Raw genomic sequence first — 20,759 nt, 5'->3', positions numbered from 1 at the left:
CAGGCCTCACCTGAAGAGAGTATAATGTGGTGGCCATTTTTGATAGTCCAAAGTGAAATGCCATTTAGTCAGTTTTGTTAAAAGCCGAACAATTTGGAATATTTGGGTTGAATTTGGTTTGCCCATTTCTATTCACGTGTCTCATGTCTTAGCCAGTGTAGACAGTAGCTTCAAGATGTTCCTCAAGCTCTGAAAGATCTGCCTTGCCCAGCATTACATGGACAACCTACTGACTCAAAAGTATGTGATATAATGCCTCAAATTCTCCCTGTGGTGGCGCTGCAGGAAAACTCATCACAATCAAAGCTCAATTTAGTTTCTTAAGTAGCAAGTGATGATGAGATAGGATTCCAGCATCATCAAAATGGAAGAGATAAAAGGATTGTGGATATTCCCGCTCCAACAACCCATAGGAAATAGACCATAGTACCTTCCAAATTTGATATCTCTTGTTAGATCATTATAGTGTTTGAGTCTAGAGATAGGGATCCTCTGATACTCTGGTGGGCCAGTTTGACACTGGATGAATGGCAGGACACAAGTGCCATTGTGCATCCTATACAAGTGTTATATCAGCTCTTATGGCTTTCTGTAGAACAGCAACCAAAGATGGTTGAGAAGGTCACAAGGATTAATAGTGCCTATGTGCAAAAAGTTCAAGTGTAGCATTTTTCACATTACTAGATAATATATCCATGGCCATTTTGTAGTTGTGCAGATTAGCCAGGTCCATTTGGGTTCACATTTGGGCACAAGGATCATGTTCTCTTTGTTATTGCATGGATAATACATATACGGTATATGATGAAGAGCTCTTCTTATTCTTTGTTTTAGTAGATACATTGGCTTAAACAGAACTGATGTTGGGGTAAAGTTCCTTGGAAAAGTTCCTTTTGTACATAATACATATAGTACAAGTCGGTGGGAATATGACATTACGGCTATAAAATGTATGCATTGTCTTTCCTCTTAGGTTTATTGAAGGAAATAAAATAGAGACTATTTCCAGACATGCTTTCAGAGGCCTTCGTGACCTGACCCATTTGTAAGTCCAGGGATCTACTTTGCATTCCACTTAGATTTGTTCACTTTGTCTGTCTTCATTCACTTCGGCAGTCGGGACTCATGCTCAATTACTTGTCTCTGTCTCCAGATCCCTGGCGAATAACCACATTAAGACTCTGCCAAGAGACATCTTCAGTGATTTGGATTCTCTCATTGAACTGTAAGTGTCAGACGGTTCCTCTTGATTCTTTATTATTCTTTGTATGTGCAAATTTGTTCTTGATTGTTTTGCCTTTTACTTATCCAATTCACGTAGCTGCCCTATAACAAGTTCATTTCATCTATCTTAATACAGCGGGCATCACTGGTTTCCATAAGTTCATGAGTCTGAACCAAGTCACTCTAGATTAGTTCTCATTTAAGTGAGTGGGAGGTGATCTGCAGTAACTTGGTCTGGCCACTATGCAGAAAACGGAGCTCTAAGCTCCCTGCTCTATTCTCTTTGTATCATCTACGGAGAACTGATGAGGGTGTTGGGTCCCCGATATTGATGACCTAATCATGGCGAGGTCCTGAATATTTTGAACCCAGAAACCCCTTTAAGATGTAGCTAATGGATAAGATTGGTGACTTTTCAGGGGAAGTGTAAAATTGGCTGCATATGCATAGTTTTCTCTATGCACTTTTATGGTGTCCATTTATAGCCAGTGCTGTTTGAGCGCTGGGACCACTCCCCCAGTGCTGCGAGAGAACTAATTTGCATACCGGCAAAAACTGGAATTTCTACAGAACGGAGGCACGCAGAAGACATCTAAAGGTAGGAGACGAATAGCCTTTCTTAAGGCTATTCGAACATGTTAGGGAGAAAAAAATACCTTCTGAATGATAGGATCCCTTTAATATACAGCAGTTCAAAATCCCATTCCCATTGTGTTTTTAACTAGTGATATCTCTAATTCTTTTACAGCTAGTACTTCAACCTGAGAATCCCTGCTTTCTTATGATATCAGAACTATTTTTCTAGGTGGTATAAAACTGGAGACAGCCAGTGGTTAAATTGGGCCAGAATCGGAACTCAGTTCTGGCATAATTTAAAAAAAAATGCCTGTCAGTGTTCTGGTATTTTTTAGTTTATACCATCTAATTTATACAATATAAAGTAAGAAATTGTCTGACCCAGAATGCGGAACATAATAAACACAGTTACTTACCTCTCCTGGCTACAGAGGCTCCAGGCCTGCTTGAAGGATGTCCCAGACATCACTTGGGCCGGGGCTTCCATCCATTATGCGTCGCAATGCAGGCCCCTGCTCAGGTGACGTCCTGTGAGATGGCCAACATCAGTAGGGAGTTTTCCGGAGCCAGGGAGAGGTAAGTAACATTGTTTTTTGTATCCTCCCCGGGCCCAGGGTCTCTGATTATTATACTCTGAGGTCTGAAAAGACCCCAGAGTATAATAATTGTTCATGGAGGTGTCCACAATGGGGCATAATAATACTGCGTGCAAGCGCCACTATGGCCATAATATGGGGCACTTTGCGCAGGGGCCCTTATGGGGCAAAAATTATGTCCCAGAGTGGCCAGCATATCCAGCATAAGATTTTGTTCAGGGGCCACTATGGGGCATAATAGTGTGTGCAGGAATGTGGGGAGGGGGGTCGTCATTGGTCTGTCAGGGTCTTCAGGGGGGAAACCTTTATTCCAGAGTTCCCCCTAAAATTTTTTCCAAATTTAAGCCCTGGATATGGCCATTCGAAGTGACCATCCCCCTTTTCCTTCACATACTACATCGAGCACATGTGTAAAGACAGAGTCTCCCTGGCGATGCTTATGAAGATCATTGTTACCTTACAGCCTGTTTTCTCTTAAAAGAAAGTTTAACAAAAAAAAAAATTTCCTAACATTTGATAATTAATAAAGTATATTATAAGAATGTCCCCCCCCCCAACACTATAGCAAATAAATAAATAAATGCATAAATTGGGAGTAACACCTTTAATATACTAGTCATTATTGTAAATAATATTTATATTTCATTTTTCATATCACTATTTCCATGCACTGTGAGTTTCTTGAACTAATTCCCATCCATCTCTCTACCATTTGCTTCCTAATATCTATTGAATCTTGCAGCCATGTTATGCTGTAGATTTTTCCGCTCTATGCTCCGCTGTAATACACTTACAATTTACTTGCTATTACATTTACTTGTTCATAATTCATGAGCCTAAACATCTTTTCATCTTTGTGAATATGGCATCATCCCATAGAGACTGCCTCTTCATATAAATACATGTCTTACATCTCATCTTCTTTCAGCACTTTACTGTGACAATATCTTATTGAATGCTGTGATATACTTTTATAAATGTAATGGACTAGTACTCCGACTAATGTACTTTTAATGTTCTCCTTCCTGCCTGCTGACAATGTTGCTTACAATCAATTCAGCTCATTTCCACATTGTAGGGGAGTCAGGAGCATAGTCTGAAGCTCCAGGGACCTAATGCAAAATCTATATCAATTTCACAACCCCCCAAATTCCACATTAAATTTATAATATTGCTGTACACAGGGGTTTTGGGGTCCTTTCAGTCACTAGGGCTGGGTGACTATTAAAACATACTTAAAACTTTGAAAACAAACAGGAGACACTGCTCCCTAACTCTCTCACTGAGTCAGAAACATCATGGAAGGAACTTTAAAGACTGGTACTTATGGGAATAAAGCACTAAAGGTGTGATAGAAACTTACTATTTAGCTGCAGCAGCATGTCTCTGTTTGTGCCTGTGTCTTTCCTTCACCCTAAGGCTGCCTTCACACTGAGTAAGGCCGGGCTTGTAAAAATCCTCATTCACAGCTGTACGCGCGAGCGCTGCGGAAGGATCCTGTACACTTCCCATTCACTTCAATGGGAGCGCTCGTAAAGCCGGCATTACGAGCGCTCCCATTGAAGTGAATGGGAAGTGTTTGGGAGCCTTCTGCAGCTCGCATGTACGGCTGTGAATGAGGATTTTAACAAGCCTGGCGTTACTCTGTGTGAAGGCAGCCTTAGGGTGCATGCACACTGAGTAACGCCGGGCGTGTATGAGAGCCGTACACGCCGGCATTACAGCAGACTGCCGAACACTTCCCATTCACTTCAATGGGAGCGCTCGTAACAGCGGCGTTTACGAGCGCTCCCATTGAAGTGAATGGGAAGTGTTCGGCAGCCCTGCTGTAACGCCGGCGTATACGGCTCTCATACACGCCCGGCGTTACGTAGTGTGCATGCACCCTTAGGGTTCATTCCCACGATGTAACGCGCCGTGCATTCAGACATGTATACATGTATCAGAGTGTGAGCGCTCAAAACAGATGCCATTAATTTCAATGTGTTCCGGCTCACGCGCGCTACACATTGAAATCAATGGGAGGCTTTTTAACCTTTTTTTTTTTGCTGTTCTCCCCCCTCCATCCACCCCAGTGTCATGCTGTTCTCCCCCTCCATCTGCCCCAGTGTCATGCCGTTCCCCCCTCCCCTTCATTTGCCCCCAGTTTCATTGGGTCCCCTCCACCTCTGTCCCCAGTTTCATGCCGTTCTCTCCCCACCCCCTTCATCTTCCCCAGTGTCATGCCGTTCCCCCCTCCCCTTCATTTGCCCCCAGTTTCATTGGGTCCCCTCCACCTCTGTCCCCAGTTTCATGCCGTTCTCTCCCCACCCCCTTCATCTTCCCCAGTGTCATGCTGTTCCCCCCTCCCCTTCATTTGCCCCCCCCCCCAGTTTCATGGGCCCCCTTCATTATGTTACACCTTTATATTTAATACAAAACAAACACTTACACTCACCTTCTATCACTCACCTTCCATCGTTCCCCCGACGCTCCTCTCTCCAGTCACATACGCGATTAAAGCAGGAGCTGTGACCTCAGCTCCTGCTTAGCTCTGGCCCGGCTTGCATGTGTAGGCGCGATGTGATGACGTCATCGCGCCTACACACGCAAGCCGGGCCGGAGCTTTAAAGCAGGAGCTGATCTCACAGCTCCTGCTTTAATCGCGTATGTATTCAGCTCATCGGCGGACGGACGCCGATGAGCTGAAATCGTGACAGGCAAGTGCCGGGGGGCCCCCAGAGGCTCTGTGGGCCCTGGCACTTGCCCGACTATGCCGAGCTGACCGGGACCATTTTGTTAGGCCCGGCCCTGGATCCGCCCCTGATGTCGGAATCCCTGATGTTTTAGGGCATTGAATAGATTAATGTCAGAATTCCTGGTGGTCTAGGGCAGTGATGGGATTAATGTTATAATCTTTGGTATTCTACTGCAGTGACAGGGTTAATGTCAGAATCCCTGGTGTTCTGGAGCAGTGAATGGGTTAATGCCAAAGTCCCTGGTGGTTTTTGGTAGTTAGAGCCCCTTCACACGGAGTTTACGCTCCGTGTATTCTGTGTGTGCGCTGTGTATTCTGTCCATTTTACACGTGCGCATACACAGAATACACGGAGTGTAAACTCCATGTGAAGGGGCCCTAAAGAGATTAATGTCAGGAACCCTGGTGATCTAGGGTATTGAAGGGAAGCATTGGGAGCTTTTACACTGCTAAACTGCACAGCTTAAAGGGAGCAATACAAAATGACCTCTATTCACATTAGCCTCATGGCTTTTATTCGGAACTGAGCTGTTACCAGTATAAAATAAATACCCTGACTTATAATGGGGTCAGGTCAAGTTTTCATTTGGGTTCTAGACTTGGGTTCTGTGACAACAATTTCAGTCTTGTGGTCAATGGACAATGGGCTGGGAAAAAAGTCAGTATAACCAGAATGTGTAGATGCCATTAGATAGCTCCCTATAGCTTAACTTCCTGGTCCCCTCAGGCTTCATTCACATTTGTGCAGGGTTTCCAAGCCTGACTTTTCATCTGCAATTTCCTCCAATGGGTCAGTAGAACAGACTGCCAAGAGCGGATGTGAATGTAGTATAAGTTGTTACAAGTGCTGTATTGGTAGCCATTGCATTGACAGCCACATTTCTAGCTTGTGCATGGAGTTGGGACATATATTCACTACACATTTGGTTGTATGCCGATCTTCTATATAGAAAGAGATTTGGTTTTGTTTAACTCATTGAAACATAGAAATAATTCAATAAATTATCGTAAAGGGGTTTTCTGGGTAAAAATGTTTTTATTTTTTTTAAATGTCTGTTAGAGCTACTAATGGGTTAATAAATGCACCCATTTACCTTTATCCATGTTTTGAGTCATTTCTGGGTGTCTCTGGGGACTGCTGGTATCTCCTGCATTTGTTTACTGGGTTCAGCTTCCTGCTATGCAACTTCCTCACTAACCTCTCTCACCTCCCTCCTCTGTCTCTCCCTCCTATTTCTCCCATACATCCCTCCCTATCTCTCTAGCTATCCCTCTCTTCCCTACTTACAGCCCAACCCCTTACCCCATTGCACAGTATATTTACCTTCTTGTGAGACGGCTCCTCCTTCTTTACTTATTCTGCCAGGTGCACACTCTTCTCCATCGCTGCTCTGTTCTCTGCAGTGATGATCCACCTCTATTGTGAAAGTGTGGAAGCTGCACAGTAGAGGCGGGTTAGAGCTTCGCTTGGAGAAAAGCGCGTGCCCTGCCGAATCAGTAAAGAAGGAGGAGCTGTCCCCCAGGAAGAGGCGTGGAAGGTAAATATAATGGAGTGAATGGGGGGGAATAGTAGTGATCCTTTTCTGGAAATGGGGAAACTGATCGTGACCGGTTAATCAGAAAATGTCCCTGGGGCGGTAACGATACATTTTTGATTAATTATGCTATTTAGACAGTAGGAGGGGGAAGGTGTTTAGATTAGTATAGGGCTTTTCAGTTATCCCGGACAACCCCTTTAAGGGTAAGTTCACATGTAGGAATTTGGCATTGAATTTGTTAATAATTTTGATGACTCAACTTTCTCCTGACATGTGTGAGATTCACAGCATTGATATGCAAAATTCATGAAGAATGGATGATGCTGAAGTGGACCATATGGTAGAGTGGATATGAACTAATGACACATGTGCTGACTTAATGGCCCAAATTTTTGAAATCACTGCAGATTTCTAGCTTAAAAGTGTATTTTTTGCTCATGGCCAGTTTGCACTAAAAAATGCGCAAGTTTGTCAATTTCTAGCTTGTACGACATTTTTGGGAAAAGATATAGAGTTTCGAGATGGGCAAACCAAATTAAAATTGCTTGAATGAATATTTGTAAGGTTCGGACCTCTGGTACTTTTCATGACGAATTTATTCAGCTATTATAGGAGTCTCTTCAGACCCCAGAGTATACTAAGTGGAGGCCCAGGGAAGGTGATTAAAAATAACAGTTATACCCACCTTGCCTCACCTGTCCTGGGTAGCCTTGTGACATCCGGAGTCCCTTGGCATCCTCTCCAGGCCTCTTCCGGCCTCTGGTTGATCTCACATGCCTGTGATTGAGTCAAAGTGGTCAAGTGAGGTGTGCTAACTTCATGACCCTGGGGTGTGTAACATCAGCCAGGCTAGAATAGGCCTGAAGAAGACACCAGCGGGCTGTCAAAGGCCTAGGAGAGGTGAGGGAAAGTGAGTATGACTGGTATTTTTACTCACCTCCCCTAGGCCTCCACTTGTTATACTATGGGATCTGAGAAGACCCCAGAGTAGAATAGTGTTTTGTGGGTGATGAATTTCAAAACTTTTGTAAAATTTTTAGGTCAAATCCAGTTCTATCTGAATTGGTTTGTTCATCAATATCAGAGATATAGTTAGGCAGGGATACACTGGCCCGTCCCAATTAATATAATTCACGCTCGAAGCTGGTGTGTTATACCTATAATCTACGCCATTCACAATTAACTTTGACTCTGTATTCACCCCACTCGTCTTCTCCAATAAATCAGGTTTGATCCATTAAAAGAAAGCTCAAAGTAAAAATTGTAACAAATAACCTAGAAGTCTATGGAGCTTGTAACTATGTTATTTCCATGTCCTCATCTTTGTATTATAGAGATTTACGGGGCAATAGGTTCGAGTGTGACTGTAAAGCGAAGTGGCTATTTTCATGGTTGAAGATGACAAACTCCACTGTGTCGGATGTGCTTTGTACCGGGCCATCAGAGTACCAAGGCAAGAAGCTGAATGATATAACAAGCTTTGATACAGACTGCATAACAACCGGTATGTTCTGATCAGAATCTGGTTATTATAATGATTTAAAAAATTCTGAGATAATTTGCATTTCTGTATTACATGGTAATTTTCTGCAGACCCAAAGCCCCATTATCGTCCACAACTTGCCGTAGTTCTGCATTTCATTGTAGGAATGGTTACAAAGTAACTACATTTAGATATTAAAATTCACTAACTGGTACAGGTCTGTAATCTTGTCCATAGGGGGCAGTATGTATATTTAAGTGTCTAAGTTAGACTTAGAGAAGAGATTTGAGTGCTTCCTAATTTTACCTGACTTGACAATGACTATGGGACATTATACAGTAACAGCTCACATGATAGTGCGCATGCTGTCCTTTAAAAATTTTTCTATTCACCTATAACCTTAATTTTAAGATTTGACTTTGTCTTGCATTCAGCATCAACTACTAAATTCATCTTAAGCTTTCGCTGGGTTGTCCCACTTTGGACACTTACCCCATTTCCTTAGATTAGGCATTAAATGAGTTGTCCATGAATTTCAGAAACCCTGGAGGAGGGTGCGGAGTCCTCTCATACTCATACTACTTCATACTACCTTAGTAACACTATGTCATATATCGAAGTCACGTGTTGTTAAGGGGTTAAGTAAGACTTTTCACGACCAAGTCTAGCTCTTTGCATCATTTAATAGGTGCTCCAATAATTACAACCCATATGGAATTTTATCTCTAGCCCCCACCATTCCTGAGCAATAAGTGATGTTATTTTTTATGTCTCAAATACTATATAGGATCTCTAAGTCAGGCAGGAACAGACAAGGGGTGTGATTCTAAGATCTGACATTGTCCACCTCTGTTTGGAGATCTGAATCACAACCCCCTTGTCTGTTCCTGCCTGACACTGCCCACCTGACAGTACAGAGCCTATCAGGCAGCAAAACTAACAGCACTCATTGCTCTGGAACATTGGAGCCTAGAGAAAAAATTTGAATTGCACTGGAACAAGTAGAGCAAAGCCTATTAATACATACTACAAACTGGAGTTGGAGGAAGTGATGAAATGTCCTTTTTAAGTGTTACCATAAAAATTAACCACATTTTTCATCCTTCTGTGGAAGAGAGGGTGAAAAAATTGAGATTTGCAATTGTCTGTTTTCTCCATCACTGTTATATTCTAGTTCTCTACCCCACCACTGCTGCTTTATTCTATCTACTGAAATCACTAAAAAAATTAAAAAAATTTATGCTGTTAATTTACAGATTTTATTGTTCAGCAAATTTTGCCATATGAGTCTGTGTCCGTCGATACCTTCCAATACAAGAATGATGTCTTTGTGGCTATAGCACAACCAAGCATGGAAAACTGTATGGTCCTGGAGTGGGATCATATAGAAATGAACTTCAGAAGTTATGACAACATTACAGGTACAGCAACAAGAAATATATTTCAACTTGACACTAACTTAAAGGGGTTGTCCCATCATAAGGATCCTATCTATACTGCTTGTTAATGTGGATGTAAGACTTTTCCTAAATACATTGCTTCAGCAAAACTGCTTTGTTTGTCCACTATATTACTATATTCATTTCTCTGTTGACACATCCCTTGACTTATCTGGTCAAAAGTCAAGTGATGTATCTGCTGCTCTCAGGGGGGAGGGAGGAGGGGCTACGTGCACGGGAGCCAGCCTGGAAAGGAAGGAGGGGGTAGTTTACACTTGGGGGAGGGGGGAAAGGGGCCGCCAATACATACCCGGCATCTGCTGTAATAGAGAGGTGGATGCTGGGGAGTGTTGACGCCGGCACAGTTGCCTGCACAATCGCTACGCTCCTGCCCTGCATGAAGCCAGCAGCGGCAGGAGCGATGCTGCTATTCCGGAGGGGAGGGGGGGGCGGAGGAACGGAATAGCAACATCGCTCCTGCCGCTGTTGGCTTCATGCAGGGCAGGAGCGTAGCGATGTTGCAGGCACCTGTGCTGGCGTCTAACACTCCCCGGCATCCGCCTCTCTATTACAGTGGATGCCGGGTCTGTATTGCACTGTGAAGGCTGTACGTCCGATGCCTAACTGCATCGGGAGCGCACACGCAGGGCCAGCGGCATAGAAGCGACGACTTCTCGCCGCTGGCTTTGCATATGTAACCCCGTCCACCAATGACGCAACAAAGCCGGAAGAAAGAAGAATTTACAGCAGCGAAGAGTGGTGAGTATCCGACGTGGGAATACCCCTTTAATATCCACTGTTGGGCTTTGGTTCGACAGGACGGTCTAAACTTGGACTTTTCACTAAGAGCAGACTCAATTACTAATCTTCTCAGCTTGCCAAAAGTGGTGGATACCAGAAAATCAGCATGATAGATTAACATGTTCTCAACTGTGTTGTTGTAACTTCTTGCAAGCCATAAAGATTGAATTGTCCTTAATTTTTCTAACCCTTTTTTTATATTTCTCATTGGCAGGCCAGTCCATTGTTGGATGCAAAGCCATACTGATCGATGATCAAGTGTTCATGGTGGTGGCCCAACTGTTTGGTGGCTCTCATATCTACAAGTATGATGAAAGCTGGGCAAAGTTCACCAAGTTCCAAGACATTGAAGTCTCACGTATCTCTAAGCCCAATGACATTGAGCTCTTTCAGATTGAAGGAGAAACCTTTTTTGTGATCGCGGACAGCTCAAAGGCAGGTCTGACTACTGTATATAAGTGGAATGGCAAAGGTTTCTACTCCTACCAATCCCTCCACGAATGGTTCCGTGACACTGATGCTGAATTTATCGAAATCGATGAGAAGCCTCACCTTGTGTTGTCCAGTCGATCTCAAGTACCTCTTATCTTACAATGGAACAAGAGCGCAAACAAATTCACCCCTCTAAGTGACATCCCAAACATGGAAGATGTCCTGGCAGTCAAAAGCTTCAAAATGAAAGATGAGCTTTACATTTCATTGACCAGGTTCATCGGAGACTCAAAAATCATGAAATGGAGCAACAAACAGTTTGTTGAGATCCAGGCACTACCGTCCCGTGGGGCGATGGCGCTACAACCCTTTATCTTTAAGGATAGATATTACCTAGCACTGGGCAGTGATTACACATTTTCACAGATATACCAGTGGGACCCTGAGAAGAAGACTTTCGAGAAGTTCAAAGAGATCTACATACAAGCACCTCGCTCCTTCACCGCTGTGTCAACCGATCGACGGGATTTTATTTTTGCCTCCAGTTTTAAAGGAAATACACAGATTTTTGAACACGTCATAGTTGACCTGAGCCTGTAAGATCACAGATAAGATGGACTGGATATCTCCTGAAGAAATACAGGGAACTCTATTATGTACCAGGAGACCGCATCTGAGCATCCGCGTCTAAGTGACATCATGTTCATATGCACATTTTGGATCATTTGCATGACCTTACTCAGTTATCATTTTTAATAATTTTCGACACTTTTTGTAACAGATACTGAACACTTGGAACATCTATAACAAAACATGACACTTTTTCGAGGACGTCAAATGAAGCTGTTTGTATATTGCATATATCATTAGCCTGCTAGTGTAGCTCTAAGCTGTAGGACCCTTGGGAATGACAATGCTCCAAGAGCTGGAGGACCTGTTCTGAAGAAATACAATGGGATATAGAGACTGTTCTACCCTCCTACCCATTAACTTAGAACATTTTCTCCTTGTATAACTTTCTACAGTTGCATTGTTTATATCTTGTAACAGCCATATTTTGTATATGCATCCCGCTCTATTGCGCCATAGAGACCATATGGACATGAATTATACTGCACCTATAAATGTCCGATTTATACAATTCTAGTTATCCATATCCATAGTTAGATGGAAAGTATAGGACAATATTCCAGAAAGTTCAATCTTGTCCATTTTTTAGCTATTGTAACCAACAATGTGCAGGTTACCATTAAAAACGGTCAACCTAATGAATGTCACCTACAAATTTTTGGGCCTGATACAGAGTGGCAGGTTACATAAAATATTCTATTTTAACTTACACTTCTGATATGTGGTCTGCACCTTTTCTGTAATCTGAAGGTCCCTGAACTAAGACCTTCAAGGCGAAATCGGAGCCCATATGGTTAATACGTAGGGTATATGGATAAGCAAAGGTGACTTTACAGCAAATACATGAAGATAGCCCAAAAACATGCAAAATGTGGGAAACTGCAGTGGATAGTCCATATAATCCCAGCATATTCAGGCAACATACAAGTGCAAGACAAGTCTATGTACATATTAATAGTGATGGGTGGGCTTCAAAAGCGTACTGAGCATTAAAAAAAACAAAATAGAGTGGTTGTCAGTACCAGTCTAATGAACAGCAATGAGAAGCAATGTAGGGCAGATGTCAGAAGATGTTCCAAATGTGTTACTATGGCTCGTACTGTGTGATATATTTGGCACGTTAGTCCTGGTTCACATCTGTGTTCAGTATTGCGTTCCGGGAATCCACTTGGGGACCCCCCAAATGGAATACTGAATGCATCAATAAGCGGTGAACACTGAAACCACTCGGACCCCATAGACTGTAATGGGGTCCGTATGTTTTCCCCACGGTGTCCGCACGAGTCATGCGGAGAGAAAAGTACTTCAAGCAGCACTTTTCTCTCCGTGTGAATCATGCGGACACCACGCGGAAAACACACAGACCTCATTATAGTCTATGGGGTCCGTGTGGTTTCATTGCTCACTGCTTTTGTAATGCATTCAGTATTCCGTTCGCGGGGTCTCCAAGCAGACTCCCCGAATGGAATCCTAAACACAGATATGAACCAGGCCTTAGACCACTTTTTCCTTCCTTAGTTTTCCTGACTCAGATGAATGAAGTGCTGAATACTTTTTGGCATTATTATTTGGGATGACACGTTGGCAGTCTTTATATACAATATGTTGGTGTTTATTTGGTAAACAATATATAGTACCATGCAAAAGTTTTAGGCAGGTGTGGAAAAAAATTCCTGAAAGTAAAAATACTTTCAGAAATAGAGGTGTTAATAGTTTATTTTTATCAATAATAAATTGAAGTGAACGCACATGAGAAATCTAAATCCCATCAATATTTGGTGTGACCTTTGCCTTTTGCCTTCCATCAGTTCTTCTCGGTACTTGCAGAGTTTTTGAAGGAACTCATCAGGGAGGTGGTTGCCGCCATCTTGAAGAACTAAGCACAGGTCTTCTGATGATGTAGGCTTGCTCCAATCTTTCTGTCTCTTCATGTAATCCCAGACAGACTGGATGATGCGACATCAGGGCTCTGCGGGGGCCGTATCATCACTTACAGGGCTCTTCCTCCAAAGGGTAAAGGTTACACCAAATATTGATTCATTCACTTCATTTTCTAAATTGACAAAAACAAACTATTAACACTTCTATTTTTGAAGACATTCTTACTTTGCAGCTTTTTTTTCCATACCTAAAACTTTTGCACAATACTATATATTTTTGGTTGTTGTATAGTATAGCCTCATTTTATATGCATTCAATAGTCAATTTTGTTTAGGTATGCTTGTACAACAGCATTATCTAGGTGTACAGTAAGCGGTGATTAGGTATATTATATGGTGGCATTGTGTATGTATACTGTATTTTTAAGATGCAAATATGGCACCATTACATAGGTGTACAGTATGGTGGTATTATTTAGGTATACTGTATACATGTGGAATAGAATTATTGACGGTAATTTGAGAAACCTAAGTGCTACCTAATGTGTATTAAAGGTACAGTACAGCTAGAGGATTTTGCCTGACATAACACAACTCAAGAACATAAAGCCATGATATCCAGGCGATAAGATTTTCATCATTATTGTGATGTGATGTGTATAGCGCTGAACTGAATACACTATGCAAATTCTATTCTCATCCCATATAGCATTACTATTGGAAATCTCATTATAATGTGGCATATGCTACAGTTTTCAAGGATGCAAAACATGCACTAATGTAAAGTAACTGTAGTATATGATAAACTCCTTTAATACTATTAATTGTATCCCTTTAGGAATGTATATACTGTATATCTTTTGGTACATTAATATGTTTTCAATGGTATGAGGATAGGGACTTGTGTATTGAATAAAAATAAAGTCATTTCAATCTATTTTACTTTTCTTGGTTATAAATTCATTGAGAAAACTAAGCTGGTCCTCAGAGGCGGACGTACCATTGGTGTAGACTTTGCAAAAGCACAGAGGCCTATTGGTAAGTGTTTCGTCTCCACCTCTAGGATAAGGCCCCACGTTGCAAAAATGCAGCTTTTTTTATTGCAGATTTGCGGCGGTTTTTTGAGCCAAAGCCAGGAGTAGATTGAACAGAAGGGAGAAGTATAAGTCTTTGTGAATAATCAGCGCATTTAAAGACACTCCTATTCAAGTATGTCCCTGGAACTAGCACTATACATGGAGCACTACTTCTATTACCTAAATGGCTGCTGGAAGAGCTGATCTGTGCAGGGTCAGGGTGTCAGACCACTACAGATCACATACTGATAACCAAACCTCTGGTTAGCTTATCAGTATGAAAAATAAATTTGGGCCAGGAAAGTCCTTTAAAGGGTGTCTATCACTTCCTCTGAGCATACTGAACTGTCAACACAGAGCATATTACCGTGATAAACGTTGTATGTCACTTTTGTAGATGTGGAGCAAAAAACTTTGAAGTCTTATGCAAATGAGGCAGTTGGTACCATACATTGGGGATGGGACATGGCAAGTTACCACGCAAGTCAGGCACACAGAAGCGTAGGTTCTAGAGATGAGCGAGTACTGTTCGGATCAGCCGATCTGAACAGTACGCACGCATTGAAATGAATGGACATAGCCAGCACGCGGGGGGTTAAGCGGCCGGCCGGCGTCAAAGCGGAAGTACCAGGTGCTTCCATTCATTTCAATGCGTGCGTGCTGGTCGGATCGGCTGATCCAAACAGTACTCGCTCATCTCTAGTAGGTTCCAGTTCACACGTGACGTTTTATTGCAAACAGTTCAGACAGTCCAACTTAAAACAGCTTACTTCAGCAGCAATTAACAAAACAGGTAACATAAACCATCCTCAATATCAGGGGCGCATAAATAGTTCAAAATAGCTCCTCACCCTCGCAGTTGGTTGGGTTTGAGTTCATCTTCTCCCCAAGGCAGTGTGTCTAGCAGCTGAACAGGCTCGATTTTCTAAAATAGCCCAGTTGTGTTTCACCACATTGTATTCTCTGGCAGCTTTTACCTCCTTAGGCTAAGGTCAGACGGAGTATTTTGGACCAGAATCTGAGGCAGAGGCCACCTCAGGTTCCGGTCCAAAATACGGGGCAGCTGCGACTGGATGCCGGCATCCAATCACGGCACTGCGATCCGGATTAGGTCTAAATGAATTGGCCTAATCAGGAGTGTCTTCAGGAGGATTCGCAAAGCGCAATCCGCCTGAAGAAAGAGCATGTCCATTCTTTTTTCCAGGAGCCGGAACAAACGGCTCCCGGGAAAAAAGAAATGACCAGCTCCCATTGAAATCAATAGGAGCGGCCTTTTTGGTCAGGATTTTGAGGCAAATTCGGCATCAAAATCCTGACCAAAAAGCTCTGTGTGAACTCAGCCTTAGTGGCTGTACACCTGGAGCACCAGGTTCACATTGTAACACCAGGACTGGAGTATAAGAGTGGACCTGCAGCAACTACCAAATCCCAGTCCTACACCCCTGTCACCTACCTCACTGACATTAGCCACGTCACTGGCAGATACCTGCCATCTACAATGTTATGGTGAGATAGCTCGGTAGCAGCAAAGGTGTGGACCCAAACAGTCAAAGACAGGAACACAAACTATGCAGCAAACAGGTTTATTTAGAAAAAAAGAAAAATAAATAAACCTTGACTTCAGGCACAAAATGAGCAAAATAAATCCTGCTCGAAAATAAATAAATCCAGCTTGTTTGAGCAACTAACTAAACAGTAATGTTAACCTAACTATACGTGTGGCTTACTACCAGCCACATGAACAAAACAAACACATTATTGTCTCACCGGACTCAGGGTTACAAGACAGACCCAGTCGCCTCCTCTAACTCCCTGGATCTGCACTGGAGTGCAGGATCTGCAGCCTTTTCTGGCCCAGTAATGAGCCAAGGATCTACACCTGCGCTGAGGCCTACTCCAGATCCGCCCTGGACCATATAGAAGTTAAAACACCTGGAGGAGATTTAGCCTGATTCCAGCCCCCTGTCTGTCACCTTCTCACTATACACACACACACACACACACACACACACACACACACACACACACACACACACACACACACACACGTACCCGTGACTTCGTCTGCGGTGATTGTAGAAGTGGGTATATACAGGCATGGGTAAGTAGTTTGCATAAGGTATGGGATATGAAATGTAACTTTGTATCTTGTTTTTGCTGTAATTCAGAGAATACGTGAGACTTTTGTGTTGAAGTTACTTTGTATTTGACCTGCTATACGGTGTGAGAAACTTTACATAGTGACTTTGGGACAGAAGTATTTGAAGTTAACCCTTTCCCTCCGATGGCATTTTTTGATTTTCGTTTTTGACTCCCCTCCCTCTAAACCCCATAACTTTTTTATTTCTCAGCTCCCAGAGCCATATGAGGTCTTAATTTTTGCGGGACAAATTTTTCTTCATGATGCTACCATTATTTATTCTATATAATGTACTGGGAAGCAGGGAAAAAATTCAGAATGGGGTGGATTTGAAGAAAAAATGCATTTCTGCGACTTTCTTACGGGCTTTGGTTTTACGGCGTTCACTGTGCAACCAAAATGACATGTCCCCTGTATTCTGTGTTTCGTTACGATTCCGGGGATACCAAATTTATATGGTTTTATTTACATTTTGACCCCTTAAAAAAAATCCAAAACTGTGTTAAAAAATTATTTTTTGAAAAGTCGCCATATTCCGACAGCCGCAACTTTTTTATACGTGCGTGTACGGGGATGTATAGGGCATCTTTTTTTGCGGGAGCGGGTGTACTTTGTAGTTCTACCATTTTCGGGAAATGTTATTGCTTTGATCACTTTTTATTCAAATTTTTATCAGAATCAAAACAGTGAAAAAATGGCGGTTTGACACTTTTGACCATTTTTCCCGCTACGGCGTTTACCGAACAGGAAAATTATTTGTGTAGCTTTGTAGAGCGGGCGATTTCAGACGCGGGGATACCTAACATGTATGTGTTTCACAGTTTTTAACTACTTTTATATGTGTTCTAGGGAAAGGGGGGTGATTTGAATTTTTAATCCTTTTTATTTATTTTTTTATATTTTTTTTTTACTTTTTTAAACTTTTTTTTTGCATTTATTAGACCGCCTAGGGGTATTGACATGGGTGGGCGGTGTCGCGGATTGTCAGAGCGGTGGGGGTCGGTAAACATGGCTGCTCCGGAGCGTTAAAGAGCGCCTCCTGGAGTATCGTTAAGGGGAGGGGCAAAGTGGTAAAGTATATGTATATGAGATTGTGTGGGGTTAGGGGTGAGGCTGCAGAGGGCAATATGAATTTTGTGGCTTGCTATGGTCCAAAGTGTGTGAGATTGCAGAGATGGTGGTGTGAGTTTGGATTTTGTGGGGGTCCTGGCACAAACGTATGTGCACTATTGTGACGAAAAGTAGCCTATTGTTTAATCGGGTGTATTAACTATGTTTGTGGAAAATTTCAGCCAAATCGGTGGAGCGGTTTTTCCGTGATTGAGGAACAAACATCCGAACATGCAAACATCCAAACACACAAACTCACAAACTTTCACATTTATAATATTAATAGGATATATACATACACACACAAAAAAGTGATATAACCGTTTATAAAACAGAGTAAGAACATCATTTACATTCATTAGACATGGCAGTCCCTTGAGGTTAGTCACTGTACTGGATGTTCTACATTTTCTGCAAACTTGGCTCTAAAATAAAAAGTAAAATAAGACTAGAGTCACACAAAAGCAGGGCCGTTTTATACATTAGTGGGCCCAGTGCAAAGGTTTCATAAATGCCCCACCTCATCACCACCCCTTAGAAATACCTGACCTGCACAAATTATAATGCCCCATCAGTGGTTCCTATATGGTATAATATATATAATATATAGTATTAGTAGCCCTCATAAAGTATAATGCTTGCTTAGTGGTCCCATATAATGCCTCCTCATTGGCCCATCACATTATCAAATGCTCCTGCAGAGACATCAGATAGTGGTCCCTCATATAGTAACCTGTCCCACTCCAGTGGTCCCTCAGACATTATATTATAATGTACCCCCATTTTATGATGTCCCCTTTCCAGGTTGCCCCCCACAGTATAATGTTCCCGTTCCAGGTTACCCCCACTCCAGTATCAATCAAATAGAGAAAAAAATAAAACACTTAATACTTACCATTTCCCTTTTGTCTGCTGTCTCTGCTGCCTGCAACTTCAGAGAGTAACAGGTGTGATAAAAGTGACATCACCACATTACTTTCAGGGGATAAAAAACAGTCCATGGTCATGTGATATACAGTCCATGGTCATGTGATGTGCTCACAGGTGCACAATGTGTTCAAGTCATAGCACAGTGATCAGACATCTGCCAGGTAACGAGCTGTGCACCTGTGTGTACATCACATGACCATAGACTGCCCATCACATGACCATGGACTGTATATCACATGACCATGGACTGTACATCACATGACCATGGACTATATATGGTATGACCAAAGACTGCCCATCACATGAGCATGCACTGTATATCACATGACCATGGACTGTATATCACATGCCCATGGACTGTACATCACATGACCATGCACTGTATATCACATGACCATGGACTGTATATCACATGACCATGGACTGTATATTGTAGGATTGCGGACTGATTTTTATCCACTGACTGACAGTAAGCAGAGATCTAGAAAAATGTGAGAAATTGATACAGAAAGTATATTGGAGAATTGACCAACTTTTTATCATACAAACAATAAGATTTATTTGCTGAAATTGAACAATCCCTTTGATTTCTTCTGTCAAGTTGTTAAATCTGTATTTAGATTTTTGATAATTATTCTGTTTCGGGAAAGCTTGGTGACAAAGCATCATTCTCAGACAACATTCCAAGAGTCCTGAATACAAAAAATGCCAAATTCTGTAAAAATACTGGCGGGGGCGCACTATCCTGAATCTATTACTGTATAACTAGGCAGATTTACTATTCAGGACTACTGGACGATTGGATGACAACTCTTGTCAAAGTTATAATGGTACCACAGTAGTTGTCACCAAGTGTTTGTAGAGACAGACATAACTAACAAAAAAATATTTTTTCACAACCTGACGGAAGACGAAAGCTTAGAGTGTTTATGGTTTTCCTATATTTTAGAGAACATGCTCTATACATAAGAGGGCGACTCTGCAGGGATCATATGCAGGCTATGGTTTTTAGATGCATAAGCCGGATTTCTGAGTTGCAATGCAGATATAGCCGGGCTGATAAGTAGTGTAACAGGTTTGTCACACATGGCTGCTGCACACCCCTCCCTTACAGGGCTTGTTAAAGCTGACGTAGAACAAACATTGCTGCCTATGTGGATCAGGCTCAGGAAGCTGCAGCTTATGGATGACTGTCTTACTGTACATGGGCCTGAGAGAGCTGCAAAAATTTACGACTTGATGTGTCAAAGCATTGGCAATCATGAATAGCAACCATACAGAGAGTGACTGGCAAGGACTAGTCAGTGAGGTGAGTCTTCTGGCATTACTAGTGAATGTGATAGTATGTAGACAATAACACTTGGACACATACAGCTGTTATGGTTTTATTATGTATCATATATACATATGTACCAGAGCTGACAGTGTTCAGGTTGACATTGTTTGTGCATTGTGATTAGGGCCGACTTTAGCACTATTGGACTTGTGCAGTCGTATAGGGTGCACCAGCAGATCCTGCTGAAGGGGGAGTTACCAATGGCTTGGCATTGTACAGTGGTATTACTTCAGCACTGTATGGTTGTTTTATTATGCAGCACTACTACTCAGGCACTGTACATTAAACAATATTTATCAGGCTACAATATATAGCATTGTTATTTATGCAAGGTATGGGACTGATATTTCGTCACTATACCATATGGTAGTCCATGGTATGCTTGCGTTTACATCATATAGAAGGAGAGCCCTAACCTTATTGTGCAGGCAAAGTCTGAGTTTTGGTGGAGTCTGAAAAAAGTTATTTTTTAATGATATTATCTAATTGTCGATATTGTGTTGAATTATTTGCATACATAGCTTGTTACATAGTCCCTTCCATAGGAATCAATCACTAGCTATTTCCGTGAATTTGAGGATCTTTACTGCTTCTGTCTGACCATGACATTTCAGACATCTATGGTGGAGTCAGTACAGAAATCCGGCTGTGAAAAAATAGTCGGAGATAGTGTCGGTGGTTTGGCCTATCGACTCACTACCGTGTGCACAGGGCACCATCCAACATAGTGCTGGGCCTGACCATTATGATGACTACCTGGATTAAGAAAATGCAGTAGGTTTACCTGCAGTCCTATGTACCATTGTGCCCCAATCCCGGCCCATCCATGGT

General features: G+C 42.2%; 2 protein-coding genes across 5 annotated transcripts in view; both read left to right on the top strand.

Annotated features, from left to right (window-relative positions):
* Positions 1-11,765, top strand: part of LGI2 (leucine rich repeat LGI family member 2) — a 54,464-nt gene extending 42,699 nt beyond the window's left edge. For all 3 annotated transcript variants that reach the window (XM_075259772.1, XM_075259766.1, XM_075259759.1), the window contains 5 exons: positions 974-1,045; positions 1,154-1,225; positions 8,006-8,175; positions 9,411-9,575; positions 10,609-11,765. In XM_075259772.1, the coding sequence (XP_075115873.1) occupies positions 974-1,045; positions 1,154-1,225; positions 8,006-8,175; positions 9,411-9,575; positions 10,609-11,426 (1,297 nt within the window). In that variant the 3' untranslated portion in view covers positions 11,427-11,765. The remainder of the gene's footprint in view (positions 1-973; positions 1,046-1,153; positions 1,226-8,005; positions 8,176-9,410; positions 9,576-10,608) is intronic.
* A 7,990-nt stretch (positions 11,766-19,755) lies between these two features.
* CCDC149 (coiled-coil domain containing 149) overlaps positions 19,756-20,759 on the top strand; it is a 45,126-nt gene continuing 44,122 nt past the window's right edge. For both annotated transcript variants that reach the window (XM_075259980.1, XM_075259964.1), the window contains exon 1: positions 19,756-19,901. In XM_075259980.1, the coding sequence (XP_075116081.1) occupies positions 19,854-19,901 (48 nt within the window). In that variant the 5' untranslated portion in view covers positions 19,756-19,853. The remainder of the gene's footprint in view (positions 19,902-20,759) is intronic.

Source organism: Leptodactylus fuscus, chromosome 1 (genome assembly GCF_031893055.1).
Source record: "Leptodactylus fuscus isolate aLepFus1 chromosome 1, aLepFus1.hap2, whole genome shotgun sequence".
In the NCBI taxonomy this organism is placed as follows: Eukaryota; Metazoa; Chordata; class Amphibia; order Anura; family Leptodactylidae; genus Leptodactylus; species Leptodactylus fuscus.
This window is presented reverse-complemented; position numbering and strand designations above follow the sequence as displayed.